The 18,545-nt window shown below is 43.7% G+C and overlaps 1 protein-coding gene across 2 annotated transcripts in view; it reads left to right on the forward strand.

The window, feature by feature from the left end:
• Nucleotides 1–18,545, forward strand: part of RECK (reversion inducing cysteine rich protein with kazal motifs) — a 69,005-nt gene that overhangs the window by 38,109 nt on the left and 12,351 nt on the right. For both annotated transcript variants that reach the window (XM_084776673.1, XM_084776674.1), the window contains 8 exons: nt 284–481; nt 2,319–2,586; nt 7,250–7,429; nt 10,579–10,791; nt 12,807–12,943; nt 14,757–14,897; nt 16,050–16,238; nt 18,203–18,325. In XM_084776673.1, the coding sequence (XP_084632799.1) occupies nt 284–481; nt 2,319–2,586; nt 7,250–7,429; nt 10,579–10,791; nt 12,807–12,943; nt 14,757–14,897; nt 16,050–16,238; nt 18,203–18,325 (1,449 nt within the window). The remainder of the gene's footprint in view (nt 1–283; nt 482–2,318; nt 2,587–7,249; nt 7,430–10,578; nt 10,792–12,806; nt 12,944–14,756; nt 14,898–16,049; nt 16,239–18,202; nt 18,326–18,545) is intronic.

Consider the following 18,545-nt stretch of genomic DNA (forward strand, 5'->3'; position numbering starts at 1 on the left):
AAACACCAGGTTATGTTCCTATAACCTGCAGAAGTTCTTACATGTGTGGCACTCCTCCTCTAGGGATGTAGTTGGCTGGAGGCCTAAGATGATGAGTATGACCGGGCTCCATCAGTGAGCACCTGAGTGACCCCATGACTCCCATAACTGTGCCTGTAGCCTGCTGAGTCAGTGTTTGTCCTCCACACCATGCTTGCTTCTCACCATCACTGTCCATCCCCGTGGTGATGAGTTTTAACATAACAAGAGATGTTTGCATTCAGTGCTGTCTCTTTTTCCACAGTGGGCTCGGTGTGCTGCAGCTATGCAGGCCATCACACAAACTGCCGAGAATTCTGTCAAGCCATTTTTCGAACAGACTCTTCTCCTGGGCCATCTCAGATCAAAGCAGTGGAAAACTATTGTGCGTCTATTAGCCCACAGTTAATACACTGTGTGAACAATTACACCCAGTCTTATCCAATGCGAAACCCAACAGATAGTAAGTAAAGGGCTGTATTCTTCTTGTCTCAGTCTTTGATAAAATAATTCATTTAGAAATTGATACGTTCATGTAGATGTCTGTGGTCTAGTTCACTTGAGAAACACCCAGATTTCTTCTATGTTTGGTTTTGACACACGGGATAAACATAATTTTCACAGTTATAGGGTACCAAGAAAGAAGGGAATGTGGAGACCATGAGGAAAAGGAAATTCTGTTTTGAAGATGGGCAAAATCTTTGGTACAGACATATTGATGGGAAGCCACATCATCATGCTAGAGCATCAGATTCTACCTTTTGACCTGGACATTCTATGTTGTCCTTTACACAGGAAACTTACACGGACTGCATATATATATGCATATATATTATATATAATATATAACATATAATAGACATATATGTTGAACATATACATAGTAGCATATGAGAAAAATTAAAATTACCCAAAATGCATCAGTAGGATATTGATTACATTATATTTCTATACAATAACAGTAGTTCACAACTAACAAAAAGGAGTACATTTATACAGAGGGTCCAGGATGTATTAAGAAAACAAAGCAGGTCTCAGAACTGAAAGCATAGTCTTAGCTGTACCTCCCTGTGTCCTATAATGCCAGAACCTCTATCAACAAGAAGTTGTTACTTTCATAATAAAAAAAAATTATCAAAATAAGAGAATGATACTTTTGAAAAGTCAAGGCCACCTAATGAGCCTGTCCTTGTGGGATCCTCAAAGCACCTACTTTGTATATCCTAGACTACATTCTGCCCCTCTAGAGGTAGTCAGATTTAAAGAACTGACTAATCAACCAGACTGAAGAAAGACTGACTGGTAAGCCACATGCTAGTGTTTTGTTTTAAACTAGCATATCCTAAGAATTCTTTAATAATCTTGAAAGTGGTGTGCCTTGTTTGGCCTTAATTGAAATCAGAATCTGAGGCTTTTGACATAATGTGATGTGGCAGTGTGGTGAAAATCAGAGACGTGGCCTTCATTTTTAAAAGCAGTTCTGTGTTCTCTGACATTTCGGCTGCCCTGAAGTGTTGCTGGCAGTGAGGGATTAAGAGTTCCAAGAAAACCTAGTCAGAAAGAGGTTTGAAGGGTAGAACAATTAACCCAGTGTCTGTCCTAGTACAGAGGAGTCTAGGAAGGAAGGCTTCAAATTGAGTGTGCATCTTCAAATGCGGACACCTGGGAAAGCCACCTTCTGCGGTCGATAGCCTGGCTGAAAGTATTCCTTCAGTTTCTAGTTCCTTGTAGAAAATGAAAGGCTGGGTGAGTGGCCCATTAGCGTGTTTGAGGCCCTGGTTCAATCCCCATCATCAAAAAAGAAAAGAAAATTAAAGGCAGAAATAAACTAAGATGTTGTCAGAGTTCATATTATGTAAATTACAGTGTGTATTAATTAGCTTCTACAGACTTACGAAAGTCTGTGGTGTCTAAGGATATGATCAAATGGAATGTGTTTAATGTCACTGAAATTAGACATCAGTCTGAGGTGAAGAGTCCCCACTAGGCACAGCAGGAAATAAGCCCACTTTGATGTGCAGTATCTTTTCCAAGAACATAAAGTGGTTTATGTGAGGCCTTAGGTGTGGGATGGCATTCATTTTGTAAGGATAGTTCTAGAAAGCTCATGACAGGACTGTGGTGGATTCTGGGAAGAGAAGCATTGCAAGGTTTGCGCTGTGGAATGATGGAGAGCAGGCTATGCACACAGGGACTTGCATAGAGGGCTCTGGTTCTCTACCAGCTGCCGTCTTCTTCTTCTTCTCTGAGCAGTATGTGTCATAAAACCAGCTAATAAGGGGCTTGTATCCTGAATGCAGGTTTATATTGCTGTGACAGAGCTGAAGACCATGCTTGCCAAAATGCCTGCAAGAGAATTCTCATGTCTAAGAAGACAGAGATGGAGATTGTTGACGGTCTCATTGAGGGCTGTAAGACCCAGCCCTTGCCTCAGGATCCTCTTTGGCAGTGTTTCCTCGAAAGTTCACAGTCAGTTCACCCTGGAGTCACTGTGCACCCTCCTCCCTCAACTGGCCTTGATGGGGCTAAATTGCATTGTTGCTCTAAAGCCAACACTTCAATGTGTAGGTTAGTATCTCATTTTCCCTCATTGAAATAATAGAAAACAGGACTTTAATTGGTGGCTTTCAGCAAATGTCTTATTCTTGTCTTGTCTAGGCTTAATATTTGGGAGATACAGTATCTGACCTGGACTCAGCCTGAGTTCAATTCTCAGATCAAAAGATAAATAGAAGATATAACATTTTCCATTCTGTTAAAAAAATTTTTTTATTTAAAGTATTTATTTTGTGTGTGTGAGTATTTTGTCTGTACTTGGTACATGGGTGGTGCCCCCAGAGGCCAGAGAGGGCCTCGGATGCCCTGGAGCTGGAGTTAGAGACAACCGTAAGTAGGCGTGCCCATGCTGGGAACTGACCCTGGGTCCTCCGCAAGAGCAGTGAACACTCTTCCCGTTAAGCCGTCTAACCAGCCTAAAATCTATCATTTTATTCGGCAAATATTTACTGAAGACTATTTAAATATAGTACAGTGTTTTAGGGCTAGCAGGGCCCCTACTTAGCAAGTAAGGACACCTGCCACCAGGTCTGATTAGTTACTTAAACAATCTGAGTTTAATTCTTGGGACCCACATGGTGGAAGGCAAAAAACTGGACTCCCGCAAGTTGTTCTTTTACTGCTACACATTTATGAATGCACGGCATACACACAAATAAATATATGTAATTTAATTTTTAAAAAATTACATATTGAGTATTTTCCTTGCATGCATGCATGTGTACCACATATGTGCCCGGTGCCCACCGCCATTAGAAGAGGTCATAGGGCCCCAGGAAACTAAAGTTCAGCCTTAAAATTTTTTTCTGATAAAACAAATATTGTTTATACATTGCTGAAAGCATTGTGTTTGGGGTCTGAAGGGTTAACTAGCAAAAGGGCAGTAAATAAAGATGACATGAGCTTACAGTGTGTGGCCCTGAAGAGATGGCATGGAGGTTAAGAGCACTTACTGTTCTTGCAGAAAACCCCAGCACCACAGAGGGTGGCTTACAACTGCTTGTAACTCTAGCTGCAGAGGATCTAATGCCCTCTTCTGCCATCTTTATGCACTTTACTCACATGTGCAAACATATACTTATTGCATGTAAATACTTATTTAGAAGACTAAGTTTTGATCTGATATCTAAGAGATAATTTATTAAATTATGAAATTTTGGGATGAGGAGTGTCACTCAGTTGGTAGAGTGCTTCCCTAGCATGCACGAAGCCTTCCAATGCCACATGAACTAGTCATGGAGACCCATGTCTATAATCCCAGCACTCAGGAGGTGGAGACAGGAGGACCAGTGTCAGCCTCATTACGTACTGAATTTAAGGCCAGCCTGAGCCACATGATGCCCTCTGTTGGAAGGAAGGAAGGAACAAACTTAGAATTTGAAGAGTCTTTTGTTATATTAGAACAGCCTTAGTGGTATGGTCGTCTGTGTTAGTTGGAGAATTATGTTGGGGAGGTGGGGCTCTGGGACAGAATATCTCCCATAAACAAATGAGAAAAGATTTGTTTCAGCTCACTATTTCTAAGGCTCAGTCCATAGTCCCATGCTCCGTTGGCTTGCTTTGAGGAGAAGCAGAGTATCCCAGTGGAAGGAGTTTGGGTGAGAGCTGCTCACCCAGTGACCTCCCTCCTCCAGGCAGACCTTTCAGCTACACCCAACCTCCCAACGTTTCTGCTAACTCTCAGAATAGGTTGCCAGCTAGGGACCAGTCCTTCAGCACACGAGCCTGTGAGGGATTACTTCACATTGAAACCATAGCAGCAATAATTGGTGTTGCACCCAGAGATAAAAAGAACGAGATGTGAGCGGAGGAAACAGTGCAGAGATACCTAAGGTCATGATGGATAGGCTTGCCTCAAGTCACTTTCTATTGCTCTGATAAGACACCATGGCCAAGGCAACTTATAGAAAAATTCGTGTGTTTGGGACTTAGAGTTTTAGGGACAGAGTCCATGACCATCGTGGCAGGCAGCATGACAGCTGGCAGGTGTGGTGCTGGAGCAGTAGTTGAGAGCTCACATCTTGAGACTCATTCATGAAGCAGATTGAGAAAGAGAGAGAAAGGTACAAATCCTCTGCAACCTCAAAGCCCCTCTCTCCAGTGACACCCTCCTCCAACAAGGTCACACCTCCTAATCCTTCCCAATACTCCCACCATCTGAGGACCAATTTTTGAAATATACGAGCCACAGGGATAGTCTCATTCAGGCCTTGAGGATGTAGCAGAAGTTTGCCTTATTAGAGGTATTTTGGACAAAAGGGGGGCAGACATTACTAGGCATTCCTAAAGGGAAAATAAGATACCAGACATAAAATTGGATTGACCATTAAAAAAAAGAAACCATCCCTTAAATAACCCATCAAACTTTACCAAAGATACAAAACAATCTAAACAAAGTCAGTTGAAAGGTTTAATTGTAAATAAATCTGGCCCTGTAATTACAGAAATGAATTCCATATAGAATTAATAAACGTATTCATAAGAGGGATACTGAGTAGTTTTTAAATGCTCATAAAATACGTTTATATCTGTATTGAGTTATTGGAGCTTGGGATGGTTTTTATTGCAGTTTGTCTTGGGTGTTTTGAGACAGTGCCTCTCTAAGTAACCCTGACTGTCCTAAAACTCACTCTGTAGACCAGGCTGGCCTCAGTCTCACAGAGTCTACCTGCCTCTGCCTCCCAATGCTGGAATATAGGCATGGGCCACCACGCCCAGCTTAGTTTTGGTCTTGAGTTGCTTTATTGTTGTGGTTTAACATTTATTAGAAGGGGGTCTGCATGTGGAGGTTAAAGGTCAACTTGAAAGGCAGTTCTCTCCTCCCACCATGTCCTAACAACCCAGGAACACCAGTTTGTGGTTTGCCGAATGCTTTCAATTTCATCACACTTGATCTTTCTGAAACCTTATGAGATAATTGGGGAAATCTGTATAATTTCTGTTTTAAATGTTAGAAACTAACGCTCAGATGTTGAATGATCTATTCAGGCAAATATAGGAAGTAAAGGGCCAGCAAAAGTACTGACTTCCTCCTCCTCAAAATGTGCAAGCTCCCTTGACAGCCAGGGTCCCGGTCTGTTTAAGGGTTGTGTGTCTCCGGTGCCTTGACAGGCAGCACATAAAACAGCGCTCATGACCACAGGGGGAGTGGGCAGGCTGACTCAGAGTGAAGATCCTTTCCTTGGGGCTGGAGAGATGGCCTGTGGTTTAGAGCACTGTCTGCTCTTCCAGATGACCCACGTTCAGTTCCCAGCACTCACATGGCAGCTGACAACTGTTTGTAATTCCAATAACAACAGATCTCATGTCTACTTCTGCTGACCTCCATTTGCACCAAACACACACATAGTGCACCAACATACTTGCAGGCAAACATTCATACACATATAAAAAAAAGTCATAGGGGTATTTATGAGAGTCAAGTAATCATGAGAACAGTTGAAGTTGTTTACTTACAATTTTTTATATTTCAATGATATCAAATTTTTATAGTGAACATGCATTACTTTTATAAATAAATATTAAACTAATGAATCCAGTGTATAAACCGACTTTGGAAATGGCCTAACAGTATTGCTTCATCGGTGGAGACACATAAGTTGCTTTGCAGTCATCAAGTACTGAGCATGAAAATGTTGCGTATCAACTGTGACAGTATGCAGAGGTTTGAGAGTCTTAAGGAACATAAGTGGCTTAAACACCATAACCTATAGCCCCACCTCCCATTTTTCCTGGTTCTAGGGATTGAACCAAGGATCTTGAGCACCCTGGGCACATACTTTGACACTGAGTTATGCCCTAACCATTAAAGCGCCTCTTTAGAGTCACACCCTGCCTCATGTGATTAGCAGAATTAAAGGTGCTACCTTTTTAGAGGTAAAACCATGCATTTTACTTTAGTAAATATTGAAAATAGAAGGAAGAGAAGGCTATGGGAGAAAGTAATTGTACCATAACTAAGGATGTACAGACACCTTAAGGGACTATAAAGTGTAATATTCAGCTTTCTATCAATCATAGCAAAGGGGGGGTGGATGATTTTGTTTTTTAATTTTTGGAAAATTATTTATTTTCTGAATCTATGTATTATTTTTGGGGTGGAGTAGGATGAGCACACACACCACGGAATATGGGTGAGGTCAGAGGAGATGTTGTGTCACTCAGTCTCTTCATCTCTGTGTGGTTCTGGGTCAAACTCAGGTCTCCAGGCTTGCATGGTAAGCTCCTTTACACTAAGCCAACGCTCAGTCCCCTTCTATCCCATGGATGATTTTTTAAAAATATATACATTGGTTTGTATTTTATTTGTGTGGATGTTTTACCTGTCTGTACACAACATGCAAGCCTGGTGCCCTCGGAGGGCAGAAGAGTGTGCTGGGTCCCCTGCGATTGGAGCTACAGACAATTTTAAGCCACCATGTGGTGCTGGGAATCACATCTGGGCCCCTGGAAGAGCTCTTAATTGATGAGCTACCTTCCAGCTACCCATGACGGTTTCAAAAGGCCATTTCTTCTTGAAGAAGGGGACTTTTGCTGGCTCCAAATCCTAGGAGCTAGTTATTGTACTTTTTTTCTTCATGTTCCTACAGACAGAGTTAATAGAATTGGAGTTTTGCACAGATCAAATATTCCCTGGGCTTCTCTCTAATGCTCTGCATTTATTCTTTTGTTTCAGGGAGCTCTGTACAAAACTTTATAGCATGAGCTGGGGAAACACACAGAGCTGGCAAGAGTTTGACCGAATCTGTGAATATAATCCAGTGGAAGTGTCCATGCTGACATGTCTCGCTGATGTCCGGGAGCCTTGCCAGTTGGGCTGTACGAACCTCACATACTGTACAAACTTTAACAACAGGTAGGAAAATTATTACACATGAAGATGGAAGTACACTGTCAGTAACTCATTGATTTAAGTAAATACCACTCTCTGCCATGCCTTCTGGAGTAGAAGAAAGCTGTATTTCTTTATTATTTCACCTGGAAATGTTCTGTCCCTTCTTTGTGGCCCCTAGAAAGGAAGTATGATTGCAAAGTGGCTTCTACTCTGGAGACCTGTCAAGCTCCAGGAGCTCAGAGACTGTCTGGTGCCCTCAGTCGCTCTCCCTGCAGCAGTGGAGACAGTCCCCTGTAGGATGGACCCCGGGAGCCATGCAGTGCTGCAGTTTTGCGCTTTGGATGCTGCTTCTGCTTTCTTCAACCACTAACTGTGCCTATGTTCCAGGCTCAGATCTTGGCCCCTTATTTTCCTCACTAGCCTTCATACCTCAGGGTACTCTGATTTGAATTGTTTGGTAAAGAAATATCTTTGAGGGGGCTAGAGTGATGGCTCAGAGGTTAAGAGCACTGTCTGCTCTTCTAGAGGTCCTGAGTTCAATTCCCAGCAACCACATGGTGGCTCACAACCATCTATAATGTGATCTCCTACCCTCTTCTGGAATGCAGGCAAAGCACTGTATACATAATAAATAAATCTTTTTTAAAAAAAAGAAAGAAAGAAAGAAATATATTTGAGAGACAGGTGTGGTGGCATACGCCTTTAATTCCAGGACTTGGGAGACAGCCAGGCAGATCTCTGTGAGTTCGAGGCCAGCCTGGTCTACAAAGCAAGTCCAAGACAGCCAAGGCTACACAGAGAAATTCTGTCATGAAAAAACAAGAGAAAAAAGAATATTAAGCTAGTGTCTCACGAGCAGATGAGGAGCCTACCAGCCTCATCTACATAGAGTCCAGGACAAATGGAGCTGCACAGTGAGGCCCTGTCTCAAAATAACCAACAACAAAAAGATAATGATTCCAGTTAATAAGTATATTGTATATGTGAAATTGCTAAGAGAGTATATTTGATGCATTTACCACAAATCAGGGTAAAGTATTTGTCCTGATATGTATTAGTTACCTTGATTTAGCCATTCCATAGTATATACATATTTCAGAACATCATGTTGAATGCCATAGAGTTAGCAATTGAAAGTGCTTTTTAAAAAGAATATATATGGATCATTTTGATAGTGCTAGTCCTAGTGAGTGTGAATCACAGCTTCCTCCTCAGACCTATTAGAATAGCTCGATGAAAGACTGGCAAGCATATGAAGTGTGTGGGATTAGCACTGTTTCCTGCTACGTAAGTAATTTGGGTTACTGTGACCCATAAACTCTATTCTGAAGCATTTATTTACCCAGGAGACATGAAAGCATATGTCCAAGAAAGTCTCTCTATATAAGGAAAGGACCCCAAAACATCCATCAGGAGAATGAGAAAACAACAGAACATACTGTGGTGCTTCGAGTAGTGGAGTAGTATACAGAAAAAAAAGTCAAACTCCAAAGATACCCAGACATGAATGGGCTTACATGTGTCCAGAGAGGCCCAGGCTTCCAGACACATGAAGTCTAAGAGTAAGTAAAAGTAATCTGTGAGGAGAAGAACCAGAAAACCAGGGGCATCTGGGAACCTCAGCAGGATGGAAACGGTCTGTATCTTGTACAGGGTTCTTGTTTTGTTTGGTGAATGGAGGATAAGACAGGGTCTCAATATGAAGCTCTGCTGTTCTGGAACTCACTATGTAGACCAGGCTGGCCTCAAACTCAGAAATCTGCCTGCCTCTGCCTCCCAAGTGCTAGGATTAGAGGTGTGTGCCACCACCACTGTCCGGCTTACATAGGGTCTTTAATTGCTTGGCTGGACACAGTCTTCAAACATTGTTGAACTAAATTCTCAATATGTACATTATAATGTATATAATTAAACTTCAGTACATTTTTGTTGTTTTTATCTGAGACAAGGTCTCATGTAGCCCATGCTGGCCTCAGACTAGCTATATATCTGAGTCTGTCCTTGAACAACTCATCCTCCTGCCTCTACCTCCCAAGTGTAGGGATTACAGCTATGTGCCATCATGTCTGGCTTTAAAGTATTGTTTTATATAAATGTAGTTATTTTTCCTCATCAAAAGATACTACAGGCAGTAAAAAGAATAAATCATAGCCTAGCACAAAATATCTCTATCACACACATCTGGCAAAGGACATGTCTATAATGCGTGAAGGACCCTTCCAACTCCTCAGGAATCAGTTTCAACCTTTTTTATATATTTATTTTATATGCATGAGTGTTTTGCCTACATTTAATGATGAGTGCCACATACATGCAGTACCTTCAGTGGCCAGAAGAGAGAATCAGATTCCCGAACCTGAAGTTACAGATGCTTTTGAGCCCCCATGTGGGTGCTGGGAACTGAACCTGGGTTCTCTTTGAGAGCAGCCAGTTCGCATAACCACTGAGCCATCTCGCCAGCACCTCAACTTTTTAAAAAAGTGCAGGAAAAAGCATTCCACGAAAGATAACATTTATTAATAGATAATGTATAACAATAAAATGGAATAAAATACTTGTATACCACAACTTGGCTAAATCTCAAAATGATTTTTTTTTTTTTAGGTTTTTTGTTTCTTTTTTGGTTTTTGGCTTTGTTTTGGGTTTATTTTTGTTTTGATTTTTTGTTTTGTTTTTTGTTTGTTTGTTTGTTTGTTTTTTGTTTGTTCTGGTTTTTCAGTTTTTTGAGACAGGGTTTCTCTGTGTATCCCTGGCTGTTCTAGACTCACTTTGTAGACCAGGCTGGCCTCGAACTCACAGCAAACCACCTGCCTCTGCCTCCCGAGTTCTGGGATTAAAGGCATGCACCACCACTACCTGGGTATTCCTCAGTTTTAAAGACACTGACTCGTTTATATTGTGAAATAAAGCGAGAGGGTCTGGGTGTGTTAGTCATGTCCAAAGCACCTCACAGTTTTAAACTGCATCATCAGAACCTGAGCCAAATTAAAAGGTGTAGTCAGTGTCCTGCTCTAGTGCTGCGTTGAGCTGTCACACGCGTGAGGCTGAAGCCTGTGGTGGGTCTCGGACGCTCTTCTCTTACCTGATGTGTGAACCTACCATGGTCTTACTCATTGCTTCTGTCCAGGAAGTACTTTGTCTCAATTCCTTCTGGGTTTTTTTCCCCCCAGGCCAACAGAGCTTTTCAGGAGCTGTAATGCTCAGTCTGATCAGGGAGCCATGAGTGACATGAAGCTGTGGGAGAAAGGGAGCATAAAGATGCCCTTCATCAGCATCCCCGTCCTGGACATTAAGAAGTGCCAGCCAGAAGTGTGGAAAGCCATCGCCTGCTCCCTGCAGATCAAGCCTTGCCACAGCAAATCCCGAGGGAGCACCATCTGCAAGTAAGTACCTCAGCAAGGGCTCTCCCTGCCTGACCCCTGTCAGGAGCTCCCCTGGACTCTCTCCCCTCTGCCTTGCCCCTCCCCCAGCAGTGCTTTCACACTTTCCCCTCCTCTGCTTGAGGAATGCTCCCCCATCTTCTGTCTGAGGCCCACCCTTGTTGTCAGATACCACACATTCCTACAGAGGCTTCCCATATCCTTTGGCTGATACTGATTTATCCTTAGTGCAAATTCCATCACACTCTATGTGTGCTTTATTATGGAGTCCAGTTCAAAAAGCAGTTTCTAAATACTTTGACTGAACAATTATGTTTTGTACATAATTTTATTACATGTATTTGCTTACTTGGTGTGTGTTCACTTGTACACCTGTCTCAGAGCTTGTGAGCATCAGAGGACAATTTGGGGTGGTGGGGGTGTGGTGTTCAGTTCAGGTCGCACGGATTGAATTCAGTTGTCAGCCTTTGAAGCAGGCTTCCACATCCAACAAGCTATCTGATAGCTGTTTTTACACTTAAAACAAACAAAAAGCTACTTTTACATTAGAAAGGGAGAATATGAATGAATACACACCTCAGTGAGTGTGTGGTTGTCTTCAGGGATGCAGCTCAAGTTGTCCGTCAAGCCTGGTGGGCAGCACTGCTCCTCGCTGGGCATCTCCAGCTCCGCTGTAGTTTAATTGTCCCTGACTTACATTCTGTTTGACTTAGGAATTTACTTACTGTGCCGTTGTCTTTTTTCCTCTCTGCTCTTTCTCCTTTGTAGCTGCCATTATATTTTTTTTATTATTCTGGCACACTGTCCATAGCCCACAAATGCCCGATGAGTGAAAGAGTTAGTGACTGTTCCTAGTAAACCGTTCTGAAAGGTTTACTTAGGAATTCTGAGATGAAGCCAAGATGCTTTTCCAGGAGCCTTGGTGTGTGGCTCAGTACTGCTCAGGTCAGACAATTAGCTGTCTAGATCTACTTGTTCTATTGTTTTCCTTTTTGGTTTAGTTTTGATTTTGGAGTCTTACGTGCTGCTCTGAGGTCCAGGCTGGCCTTGACCTCATAGCAATTCTCCTGCCTCAGCTTCTTGAGCTCTGGGATGGTAGGCATGAGCTATGATGCCTGGCTTCTAGTGAGCTTTGTGAGCAGGCTCCAGAATACGCTGAGTAAGGGAGAGGCTGGGATACAGCTGTGGGATGGTGAGTTGAGGGCCACAGGGGAAGGATGTATGTGTGTATGTGTGCCTAGTGGCCACGGAGGCCAGAAGAGGACATTGGATCCCCTAGAACTGGGGTTACAGATGGTTTTGAGCCTCCATATAAATACTGAAAACTGAACCCACATCCTCAGCAAGAGCAACAAGTGTTCTTAACTGCAGAGCCATCTTTCCATCCTAAACTAAGAAAGAAAAAAAAACGTAACGCTGTGAACCATCTGGTTGTTAGGAGCCAAACACCTTCATGGTGGTAACTAAAAAAAATACTAAAATGAAGCCGGGCATGGTGGCGCACGCCTTTAATCCCAGCACTCGGGAGGCAGAGACAGGCAGATCACTGTGAGTTCAAGGCCAGCCTGGTCTACAAAGCGAGTCCAGGACAGCCAAGGCTACACAGAGAAACCCTGTCTCAAAAAACAACAACAACAAAAAAAAACCAAAACCAAAAAAAAAAAAACCAACCACTAAAATGAGAAAGGGAGGAAAAGAAGCAACTGACACAAGGCCCTGAAAATGGGATACAATTTACACAGCAAACTAGCCTAGCTTGGTTTCCTTTCAAAGGTGATAGAAGCTACGCCATGCTTGGCGCAGTATGTGTAAATTTGGAGCAAGGCCTTTGATCTCAGAGTACAAGAAGTTGCTGTGCAGCTGGAGTTCACTATGACTGCCCCTTGAGTGGATGTGCTCCTAACCAGCTGTGAGAACTTGGTAGCTAATGAAAACGTCTAAGGAGCTTCAGAACCGTAGTGTTGACCAGACAACATGAGGCAGGGCTATGAGTCCAAAATGTCCATTTTTCTTTTAAGATCAGATTGTGTAGAGATTCTCAAGAAATGTGGAGACCAAAACAAATTCCCTGAAGACCACACGGCTGAGAGTATCTGTGAGTTTCTGTCCCCTGCAGATGACCTGGAGAACTGTATACCTCTGGATACATACCTCAGTGAGTACTGCGTGGGTATGGCTTTACAGTTCAGGGGCTTCTCTCTCCCGTGGCCTCTGCCCTTGTCTCTTCCCGGAGTGAGATCCTGTTGTCTGATGATTCCATCTGCATTAGTTACTTTCCTGTTGCTGTGACTAAAGCATCCAACAAAAGCATGTTAAGGCAGGAAGGGCTTATTTGGCTCACAATTCAAGGATACATAGGCCACCATAGCAGCAGGAGTGTGAGGCAGGGGCATCTGACGTTGGGAAGCAGAGAGGCAATGCTCAGGTCACTTCCTCTTTAGTCCGGGTCCCCAGCTACTAGACCGGTGCCATCCAATAAGGCAGGTCTAATCTCTCACCCCAAAGTGACTAGATCTGTCTAGTTGGCATGTCATCTTAAAACTTATAAGTAAAAGTTGTATTTTATCTTTTGGGGGAAGTCTGAATGAATGACTTGCCAATCAGGAATTGTAAGGATCAACGTGGAGGACAAATTCTCAGAAATCATTGCTGTTTCTCGTAATGTGACCAGAAAATGGAATTTCCCCTAGGAAGAAGGACCTAAGCCAGGCCTGGCTTGGACTTACCCTGTAGGGAAAAGGAGAAAGAGCTATCCCCTCGGCTCGTGACAGGAAGTGGAACTACCATCGAATTACTTTGGCTTCCCCTTGCCAGGCACTTCTGCCAAGAGCTGTGACAGGGAGCTTGGTACCTCCTTGAGGGAGGGATTCCTCCATAGCAGTGAGGCCACCAGGGGGCATCAGCGCCACAAACTGGCTGTCCAGCAGAGATGCATGCTTACTTACTTTTCCCCTTAGGATTAAACCCAACTGCCAGTAGCAACAGAACGTTTGTGGTGGTGCCAAGATCAGGAATCCAGGCCTTTAGCCTTTCTCCACTCTGCTCAGCTACTTCATGCACTTTACTGTCACGCTATACCTGTAGGTGTTTTATCCAACTTACTCTAATTGGTCAAAGGGAAGAGGGGGGAGGAGTGACTTCTCTTTAATCTCAAGGGACACATAACTATTTGGAAAGCTCAGGAAATCCCTAATACAATTAAGGTTCTGCTAACAACAGAGAAAAGAGGGTAGTGTGTGTGTAGTGGGCTGTGTCTGTTAGGCCCTCTTAGGACAAAGAGACTATGTGCCCTAACTTCTGTGTCCAGTATTGAAAAATGAGCAGGTTAGGTTGAGCCTTTGTGATCTTGGCAAGATCAGCAGGCTGGATGAGGTGCATGCCCACAGCCTCTGTGTGCCAGTCAGCATCTGAGCAGGCTAAGAGTCACTTAAGCACACAGCGTGTTCATGATCCTGGCCGCTAGAGCAGTTACGTATGTGGAAGAGAATGACGTCAGCAGGGAGGAACGAAAGGCTGCTCTGGTGTGAATGCAGCTCTCTAAGCTTCACACGCGCTTGAAGCACTGTCCGTGCTTGACAAGACTTTGGGAGGGGGTAGAATTGTGTTGTGGGGCTCATGTGCAAAACCATTCCTCTGACACATACACGACCACCTCACCCCACATACGGCTCATCCTTAACTGCTTACTGCTCGTTACCTGAGTTTATCTTATTCTCTTGCAGACACTGACTGCATGTCAGCCTGTAAGTTTTGTCCATTACTGTTTCTAGTTCCCAGTGGATGGTTGGGTATGTTGTGATAAGCTGACAAATTAGAAGGGAATCCAAGTGTCAGTCAGGGCTTGCTAGAACCCTACCCTGCTTTATGCCTATGAGCTCTCCATCCATTTATCCAGCTGTAATGAAACCAGGTGGCTTGAAGACCTGGCATTTTAGATTGGTTGTGCTGATCAGTTTTGGGTTTTCCAGGGCCAAGTGCTTTAGGTAACATCATAGAAGAAGTGACTCACCCCTGTAACCCAAATCCTTGCCCAGCCAATGAACTCTGTGAAGTGAACCGGAAGGGCTGTCCGTCTGGAGACCCCTGTCTTCCATATTCTTGTGTTCAAGGTAAGAGGTGAGGGCTGAGTGAGGTGCACATGGGACACGCCGCTGGTATTTCCTTGGAGGACCTGTCATTACTGGGACCTTTTCTGTACTGTACTTTCCTGTAATGTGTAAGGGTTTCCCACAATAAAATGCGTCTATGCAAACAAAGATTCATAGAGTTTCAGTTGTCGTTCAAGTGCTATCAATGCAGACCCGACTGTCATAACTCATTATGTCTACAGAACAAAGGAGACGCTCCAGCTCACCTTTTGCATCTTCCATGCTGCAATGTTTGAAAACCAGACTGTCCGTTGTCCGTGGTCTTTTTCTTCCCTGTCGTGCTCACTATGATGCTCGCCATCTCTGTGAGCACACTACTGACTTACAGTAGTATGCTCAGATCCCATCACTAAAAATTGTCCTGGAAAAATTAGTCTAAAAGTAATCAGTTTATATACTGTATTTACAACATTTTGTCATTTTTCAAATATATTTAACTCAAAGAAACAAAAAGCTATATTTTTATTGTTTGCTTGTTTATTTTTTGATGATGTCTTACTACATAGTAGCCCAAGCCATCCTCCTGCCTCAGCTCTCAAATTCTTGGATTATAGGTGTATACTACTATGCTCAGCCAAAGCTGTGTATCTTCATAATATTTTTTGTACTAAACTGTAACTGACTTTGGGGTACAAGTTTGTAATCATTCATAAAATTTAGAATTTTCATTTCAGAAGATTTTTTTTGGCCAGTGAGCAAAATCAATTCCTTAATTTGGTAAAAGTTCTATAACATAATCTTTAAGAGTGTGTGTGTGTGTGTGTGTGTGTGTGTGTGTGTGTATGTGTGTGTTTGAGTGTTTTTCCAGTGTCTATGCATGTGTACCATGTAAGAACAGTAACCACAGAGGCCAGAAGAGGGTGACTGGTCTGTGCAGTTATGAAGGTTGTGAGCTACCACGTGGGTGCTGGGAATTGAACCTGGGTTCTCTGGAAGTGCAGCCCGTGGTCTTAACTGCTGAGCCATCTCTCCAGCTCCATAACATAATCTATAATCTTTAACAGCTACACAGTACTCAAAGATTTCTATAAAGTATGTCTAATGTGAAGCATTGTAACAGAATAGTCATTAGCATCAGTTCATTGTTCTGGTTTTGTATTTGTTTTTGTACAGGCTGCAAATTGGGAGAAGCTTCTGACTTCATCGTCCGCCAGGGGACACTGATCCAGGTGCCATCCTCTGCGGGGGAAGTTGGTTGTTACAAGATCTGTTCCTGTGGACAAAGTGGCCTCTTGGAAAACTGTATGGAAATGCACTGTATCGACCTCCAAAAGTCTTGTATTGTTGGAGGAAAAAGAAAAAGTGAGTCTTGAACATAATCATGTTTGGTCTTACTACATCATGAGACCACTTGTCCTCACTTGCTGAAGAGTACAATCCATACATCATATATCCCAGAACAGTACTTTTTTTTCCCCCAAGACAGGGTTTCTCTGTGTAGTCTTGGCTGTCCTAGACTCACTTTGTAGACCAGGCTGGCCTCAAACTCACAAGAGATCCACCTGCCTCTGCCTCCCAGAGTGCTGAGATTAAAGGCCTACCCCACCGTGCCCCACTCCACTACTTTTCAATCTACACAGAACACTAAGAATGTGTGTGCATTGAGCAGGCAGAAGGGGGGGATGTTTGAAACAGGATCTTGTGATGTAGCCCAGGCTAGCCTGGAGCTCACTACATAGCCCAGGATCTTGTGATGTAGCCCAGGCTAGCCTGGAGCTCACTACATAGCTCAGGTTGGCTTTGAATGTGCAGTAATTCTCCTGCCTCTGTCTTCTGAGTGATAGGATTAGACTAGTGTCACCACAGCCAGCAAGTGCTAGACTGGTAAAGAGCCCTCTGGGAGGCCTCCCAAGAGAGCCTGCTTGTTAATCTCAGTGAACTCTGGTTTGTGCCAAACACAATGCCACATCTTGCCCCACATTGTCTCCTTTAATCATCAGAGCTCCTCCTTGTGTAGGTATTGCTGTCATTGCACCCCCCACTTTCCAGCTGGTGCTCATAGAGTCACTTCTGGGCACTGGGGCTCAGGCCTGCCATCCCAGCACTTGGGAGGCTGAGGGCATTGCTCTGAATGTCAGGCCACCTTGGGTGACATAGTGAGCTGCAGGCCAGCCTGAAATATATAGAGAAACTTAGATTTGCAGGGGGGGGGGCAGTTATCTGAGGACAGTAAAGTTAGTTTCTAAGAATGTACTACTGTCTTTTACACACAAGATTTCTGTGAGTTTGAAGCCACCCTGGTCTACATAGCAAGCTCCAGGATAGCCAGGGCTAAACAATGAGACCTTGTCTCAAAATATCTTAGATTTAAGCCCCGAGTTTATGTATTCAAAAGTCATCTTTCAAGAATTGATGTTGTAAGACCCAGCATGGTGGCACACGCTTTTAGTCCCAGCATTCACTGTGAGTTCGAGGCCAGCCTGGTCTACAAAATGAGTCCAAGACAGCTAGGGTGACAAAGAGAAACCCTGTTTCAAAAAACAAACAAAAAATCAACAACAAAAAAATTGATGTTATAAAACTTTTTGAGGGGCTTGGGGGATAGTTCCTTTGGTAAAGCACTGAATGTGACTCCCCACAACCGAGGTAAAGGTGCTGGGCGTGGCAGTGCACACCTGTGACCCAGTGCCACTGAGGCAGAGACTCTAGGTCCCCGGGCTTACTTGCCCACACAACCTCACATCCAGAACCTGCCCTAGAAGGTGAGAACCAGCTCTGAACAGTTGTCCTTGGACCTGCAGATTCACACTGTGACACACAAGTGCACCCACACATGTGCTTGCACACAGTAGTGATAGTACGATTTTTAAATTTTCAAACTTAGCTGAGTGTGGTGGTGCAAGCCTTTCGTCCCAACAATCAGGGAGGCAGAGGCAGGCAGATCTGTGAGTCCAGGACAGCCAAGACTACACAGAAACCCTGTCTTGAAAAACCACAAGTAAATCAAATAAAATTTCAAACTTTTAAAACTTCAAAATTTTAAACTTTCAAACAATTGAATTTTAATGTATGGATGTGAGCAGGTGCGCACCGCAGCCATACCACAGCACATCTGTGGATGTCAGAAAAACTTGGGGGAATTGATTCTCTCCTTCCACCATGTAGGTCCTGGGGGTTGGATTCAGGTGGGCAGGCTTCGCCTCAGACTCACAGCAATCCACCTGCCTCTGCCTCCTGAGTGCTGGGATTACCGGCGAGCACCACCATTGCCTGGCTATCTAGTCTGTTTTTTACTACATAACATGATTGATGTTTTTTTCTTTCAGGTCATGGAACATCCTTTAGCATTGACTGCAATGTCTGTTCTTGTTTTGCTGGCAACTTGGTGTGTTCCAGCCGTCTCTGCCTCAGTGAGCACAGTTCAGAGGACGACCGACGCACCTTCACAGGTAGCCCGGGGCATCTAGAGCCCGTCCTCCAGCGGCCGTCATTCTCGGCACTCACTCTCTTCCGCCCTTAACTGCACATTACATAGTACATCAGTATCAAATCCCAGAACATAGTCCTCTCTGGTCTCTGCTTCTTCCTGTTTGCCCCCCCCCCCCAGGTAGTCTAAGGCGTCTGAGCGCTCTCTGCAACTGCTTCTCACCAGGTTCTTCCTCAGCCTTC

The sequence above is a fragment of the Acomys minous genome (genome assembly GCF_964271855.1).
Source record: "Acomys minous genome assembly, chromosome: 1".
Classification (NCBI taxonomy): domain Eukaryota; kingdom Metazoa; phylum Chordata; class Mammalia; order Rodentia; family Muridae; genus Acomys; species Acomys minous.